The sequence below is a fragment of the Nicotiana tomentosiformis genome, chromosome 8 (genome assembly GCF_000390325.3).
Source record: "Nicotiana tomentosiformis chromosome 8, ASM39032v3, whole genome shotgun sequence".
Lineage (NCBI taxonomy): Eukaryota > Viridiplantae > Streptophyta > Magnoliopsida > Solanales > Solanaceae > Nicotiana > Nicotiana tomentosiformis.
Genome location: NC_090819.1, coordinates 137,273,242 through 137,279,772, shown reverse-complemented (window position 1 = coordinate 137,279,772; position 6,531 = coordinate 137,273,242). Strand labels below are relative to the sequence as shown.

General features: G+C 31.3%; 1 protein-coding gene across 1 annotated transcript; it reads left to right on the top strand.

The window, feature by feature from the left end:
- The first annotated feature begins 1,289 nt into the window (after positions 1-1,289).
- LOC104091633 (endoglucanase 18-like) lies at positions 1,290-5,981 on the top strand. The gene is made up of 8 exons (XM_009597012.4): positions 1,290-1,554; positions 2,154-2,366; positions 2,910-3,110; positions 3,729-3,806; positions 3,889-4,041; positions 4,586-4,694; positions 4,807-4,973; positions 5,382-5,981. The coding sequence occupies exons 1-8, from the start codon at positions 1,348-1,350 to the stop codon at positions 5,790-5,792; spliced, it is 1,539 nt and encodes a 512-aa protein (XP_009595307.1). The 5' UTR covers positions 1,290-1,347; the 3' UTR covers positions 5,793-5,981.
- Positions 5,982-6,531: the final 550 nt, after the last annotated feature.

The window sequence follows — 6,531 nt, the reverse complement described above, 5'->3', positions numbered from 1 at the left end:
TCATGTCCAAACACAACTCTAATTTTCAAATACCATTTTACTTGAAAAAAAAAGTTCACTTTTTTCCAAAATTTTACAATTCTTATGTCCAAACACCCACTTAATTTTTAAAACTTTAAGTATTGAACCAATTATATTTTTAAACTTATTGGTTCATATCTACTATTTTTATAATTTACTAGATTTTTACACGTAAATTTATATTTAGAATAGAAAGTTTCTGGTTAAAACTCGTCAGTGTTAGTACATCCGCCCGTGTCTACTATGTCATACCTTTAGTGGAATAAAAAAAACTATGGCATATTTTTCAAAGTTTGTAACTTCCAAGTAATGTTTTCCTTTCAACTTCCTCGCGGAAGACGTTGTGGGAAAGTAATCGAATAAGGCAAAGAAACGGAAATTACAGTTCCTCATGATAAGGGACACTTTGTATCTTAAAAGAGTCCAATTTAATTTCCTATATGCTATTCCCTGTAACTTACTCCAGCATTATCTTGTCAGCAATAGTAATAATAAATCTTATGGCAATTGTTCTGCGATAGGGTTCCTGAAGCCGATTTTGCATCAACGGTTTTTAATATTAGTAGTAAAAAAGTACAATAATAATTACTGTACTTCTGTCCCAAACAAGTTGAAATGTGCCATATGAATCCTATTTCTTTCATTAAGATCAACTTAAATTATCATCATTACCAAAATAAAATTAAAGTGAGGGTGAATATATATATATATATATATATATATATATATATATATATATATATATGTGTGTGTGTGTGTGTGTATTATAGTAACAATAATATTAGTAGTTCTCTGTCAAGTCTAAAATATATTTTCAACTAGTGGATATCACCTATATGGATCTTCTTCTTCTATTATGATCTATTTTTAATAAAGTATGCATTTGTTTCAAGATTATCAGCAAAGAATAACACCATAAATAATTGATCGGACTGGTCCGTACCTGTAAATTAACTATATGTGTATTTTACTATTGTTGTAACTTGTTACATGCCTCATTTTCATGTTACTAATTCCATATATCTTTTTAGTGGCCTTATAGAGTAGAATTGTTTTTTATGTACATGCATATAATAATTAATCTCAACTTTAATTTGTAGAACTATTTTAAGTCATTATCCCCTCAACGCACACGAATTATTCTCACATGGCATAATTCTCTAACTTCCCAACATTACTTAATGGGCGTGTCCCAATTTTGCGCTTCTTTTCAACTGTCAAAACATTCGTATTTCATTACTAGCTCATAGCCCTATAAATACCACCAAAACAAGATCAAACTCTTAACAACGACTAAAAATATAAATAATTACAAACCTTATAATAATGGCTCGTAGTTCTGCAATTTTGGCTGTTACAATAATCTTTTGCATTTTGGCTGGTCCTGTTGCCAGCTTCACAGCTTCTGATTACAAAGATGCAATTAGCAAAGCTATCTTATTTTTCGAAGGACAACGTTCAGGAAAATTGCCAGTTTCTCAAAGAGCCAAATGGAGAGGAGATTCTGCACTCACCGACGGCAAGATTGAACATGTATGAGTTTCATATAGCCCTAATTAACTATAGTTCTTTTATTTTTTATTTTTTTGTTGGAAAGATATTAATTTACCTAGTCTAAAAAAGATTAACATTTTTTTTACTATTGAAGAGTCAAATAATTTTTATTAACTACGAGAATTCCATTTTAAGAATATTCTCAACAATGAGATCATGAGTTTATATTTTTTTTATATGATATTTCTGAATATGTATATTTTATTTCAAAGACCGATATATTAATTTACACTAAAAATTAGATCCATTAACTTTTATACTTCGAGTCACTAGTTTTTTTTTTCGGACATAAAGTAGTAAAATTTTCATGAAACTTCAATAGAAAAAGACAAGGTGTCTATATAGGTAAGAGATAGCATGTACCCAATAAATTTTGTCGAGTTGCGCACAAGTTAGCCCAAATACTATCGTTACAAAAAAAAATAGTTTGAAAATTTTCATTAAGAAACAACTTTGTTAGTAACATATACCATCGGTTTGTATGAAAATTTCGTCATTGTATAGTTACTCTCTCTTCGTTCTATAAAAAGAATTTATTTCAATCTGTTAATTAATATATCCATTAATCTATCTATTAGGTGAATTTGATTGGAGGCTACTATGATGCTGGCGACAATGTGAAATTTGGATGGCCTATGGCATTTTCTTTAACGTTATTGAGTTGGGCTGCGGTTGAGCATCCAACAGAAATCTCTTCAGCAAATCAACTTCTCCACCTACAACGTGCAATTCGGTGGGGCACAAATTTCCTAATCCGAGCTCATACTTCAAGTACCACTCTTTATACTCAGGTGAAAACAGACCCTATCGTATGCTTTTTTATTATTATTTTTTAAAATAACCATTAGTATCCGGAATCCACTTACTCGACTATTTGATATTCGCATTTTGCAAATGTCTAATAAAACAGAAATGCTCATCATTTTTTCCATTGGCATGGCTCGAACATAACATTTTTAATTAGTTAAGGATAGAGGGACCACATTCATCTCACTCCCTTATACTGAATATATATAGCATGGTTATTGTCGAACTAAGAATACCCTCACATGCATGTCTGACTCTTTTTCATGGTCTAAGCATGAGGAATTTTTTTCCCCCATAACGGATGACAATGAGAGTGAGACTTGAATTTATGACATTTGTCTGCTACAATACCATATTGAATTATTTGTTAGAGGATCAATTACCTCGTATAAAAATTAAGCTATCAGAGAAGAGACACATTTATTTATTAGTTTTGGTCTGCAATGATTATAATCTTCATTATATCTGAAATTAGAAATATGGATTTAATTATGTAATTTATATGTACAAAAATGTTATGTGCACAGGTTGGAGATGGAAATGTAGATCACCAGTGTTGGGAACGACCTGAAGATATGGATACTCCTCGAACACTATACAAGATCACTTCCAATTCTCCAGGATCCGAGGTTGCAGCTGAAGTAGCAGCTGCTTTTGCCTCAGCATCAATTGTTTTCCAGAAAATAGATTCCAACTATTCTACCAAGTTGTTACGAAGATCAAAATCTGTAAGGAAACTCTAATCACTTTAGATTACTTTGATTTCTACTAAGTACTAGTAATTATCTCCTATTTTTGCCCTGTCCATCTTCATCTAATCAATCTTCGTTCTAAGTGTCAAATTTGGCCCATAAAAATATAAGCTGCACATACTTGGGCGGTATGTATTGGGCATATATTCATGGGAAAATGACATGGTATAGCCGCGCTTAAAATAATAGCCCAAATATATATAAATAAAATATACAAATTTTATACATTTTTGCAGCTATCAGATGTAAATAGTTTCGGCCGCGGTCTAAAAGTGATCTTTGCTCTATATTTATTGGAGGGTCACTTTGGGCATATAACTCAAGCTAGCCCATTTAAAAGTTTGTGTCAATTTGGGTTGAATATGTAGCCTAAATTGATTAATTTGATATAGTCATAATATGTAAAAGAAAAGGCTTTTATCAATTTAATTTTTTTTTTTTTTAAAGAAACAAATAAATGAATAATAACTATGAGTTGGACGAGTTGGGTTGCGATCCATTTTTGTAGCCTGACTCACTCATCCATGACACAAGCAAACTTTGGACTGCACCCATTTGACTCTCAAAATTCTCGTTTCCTCTTTCTGTACACAGCTATTTGCGTTTGCTGACAAGTATAGAGGATCTTATCAAGCTTCTTGCCCTTTCTACTGCTCTTACTCAGGTTATCAGGTAATTAATTTCAATAATTTAGGCATAATTAGTTCTTTTTTCCAATCATAATTTTAATTAGTGTTTTCAATAATTTTCAAAGGATGAATTGCTGTGGGCTGCTGCTTGGCTATACAAGGCAGGTGGAGGAAATAACTATTTAAACTATGCTTCAAGCAATCAAGGCTGGAGTCAGGTTGCCTCTGAATTTAGTTGGGATAACAAATTTGCTGGAGCTCAAACTTTACTAGCTAAGGTTAATCCTTTTTATCACTATGCAACATGGCACGCAATTAATTTAACATTATATTTTTAAGAGTTTCAGCATATATATTTGGGATAGATTCCATTTTGAGAAAGTTGAAAAAGTACTATCTCGCTGAAAGGTTCTATACATTTGCCTTTTCTCAATGCATCTTTATATAAGGACTCCGTCTTTTCCTCTATTTGGATGATAAATCATTCTTACAATATGGAGCTAGGGAATCAAAACCATGTTTGAATTGAAATTGAGATACTGATGCAAGTTCTTCCCTTCTTAATCAGATAGATCAGTACTATGCAGATACAATATAAAAAATATTTACTCAATCAGATAGTCATTTCTAAGGTAATTATAATTAGTAAATTTTTATGATAAACATTAATTTGTAACCTGGCAAAATGGTAATTAACTTGCTATCAAAAGTTAAATTATATTGATAATTTGATGAATTGAGTCTTTCTATGAGTAGTTCAACAGAATTGGACTGAAATTTGACAGTCAATGAGTACAAATTTCCATTCTTGATTATCACCAGGAGTTCCTCAATGGGAAAAGCAATCTGGAAAAGTTCAAGAAAGATGCTGATGCATTTATTTGTGCATTGATGCCAGGGAGTAGCTCTATGCAGATTAAGACAACCCCTGGTAATTCAAAGTTAAAAATCATACTCTTTTTTCTCAAAAAAAAAACTTGATATTAATTTTGAAGAATTTTACACAAATCTAATACTTTCTGCTACAATGGTATAATTTGTAGGTGGACTTTTATATACTAGAGACAGTAGCAATTTGCAATATGTTACTGGTGCTACCATGGTACTTTTTATGTACTCTAAAGTCCTTGAAACAGCTGGAAAAGGGGGAGTTACATGTGGTTCGGTTACTTTTTCCACCTCCAACATCAAAGCCTTTGCAAAATCACAGGTCAAGTATAATGAATTATTACATCATTATTTAACTTGCTATAATAGATTAATCATTAACCAATATTATAGGTCTCCAATCATTGCTTATTAAAATAGAGTTCATGTTATTATTGCTCAGTTTCATTTTTTGTAAATTACTATTTGGAGAATCAAATAAGATTTTTTTTTAAATATTTTAAATTATATATTAACTGTTGTGATTTACGATACTTTTTATGTAGTTTTTAAAATATGTAAATTTTATTTTAAATTTTTAAAATTTCTATGTCCGAATTTACATTAAAAATTAATTAATTTCATCCTTATAGTCCAAAAAGATTCACACAAATTGAAACGAAAGAAATATTATATCTTTTAACTAACCGGATGGTATAAATGCATAAAATCAAACTATTTGGTTTTTCAGGTAGACTACATACTTGGTAACAATCCACTCAAGATGTCATATATGGTTGGTTTTGGGAGCAAATACCCAACACAGCTCCACCACAGAGCTTCATCAATCCCTTCAATTTATAATCATCCAACTAGGGTGGGGTGTAACGATGGCTATAGCTCATGGTATAATTCTAACAATCCCAATCCAAATATACATGTCGGCGCAATCGTCGGCGGGCCAAATTCCGGCGACCAATTTGTTGATTCGAGATCAGATTACTCTCATTCTGAACCCACGACGTATATGAATGCAGCTTTTGTAGGATCTGTGGCTGCTTTGATAAGTCAAGGCAGTGAAGTAGAGCAGTCTTTGCAAATGCCGGAACTTAACAAAACAACATTATATGATAGACAAAGCACCAAGAATATTTCATACTAAAGAATTATGCTCCAATCATATAAAATGTGTACATATTTAATTATATTACCGTATTTGTTAGAGTAATGTGTATTATATTATTATCCTGATCTAAGAATCATCTATGGTGATTATTGTACCTAGGATAACTGATCATCCTACAGGTTCATTATTCAATAAAATTCAGAAGACAACAAAAGATGCCTTCAATTTTTGTGCCTTTTTCTTAATAGAAACACAAGCGGAAGAGTTAGCTAGGTTAATCCCTGCCTATTTAATTAGGAAAATGATGTCTTATATGAGTGAATTACAAGCTCATAATGTATAAATAATTCTAGGATTTAATTTATATACACTAATAGTGTAAAGAATATAATTTTATAGCATGTAATCTAACTTAACTACACCTAATTATAATGTTTTTTGCAGGAAAAGATATTCTAATACATAGTCTTTCCAATTATCGAATTCATCGACGTAAATTTGCCCCTGTGGTTGAGAATATTGGTAATAGCTACTGTTACATTGTGGGGAGTGGATTAATGAATTACTTCAGAAGAATTATGGCGTAAAATATTGACCCGAAAAAATATTAAAAGACGTCAAGAAAGTTGGCATAGTGTTCAACATCCACGCGTACTTGTTTGTAGGAAATTTTGGGTATGGCTGACAACAGAAATTGAAAAAGTTGCATGTAATGATGTGATTTCTAACTCTGAGATAGTGAAAAAGCAAAATTTAAATGATATTAACTAATTGG

Bases quoted from the DNA above. Each gene is read 5' to 3' on its own strand.
- LOC104091633 (XM_009597012.4), top strand. From the start codon at position 1,348: ATGGCTCGTAGTTCTGCAATTTTGGCTGTTACAATAATCTTTTGCATT. The intron at 1,555-2,153 runs GTATGAGTTTCA...TCTATCTATTAG, and splicing joins CCGACGGCAAGATTGAACAT to GTGAATTTGATTGGAGGCTA. The intron at 3,111-3,728 runs GTAAGGAAACTC...TTCTGTACACAG, and splicing joins TGTTACGAAGATCAAAATCT to CTATTTGCGTTTGCTGACAA.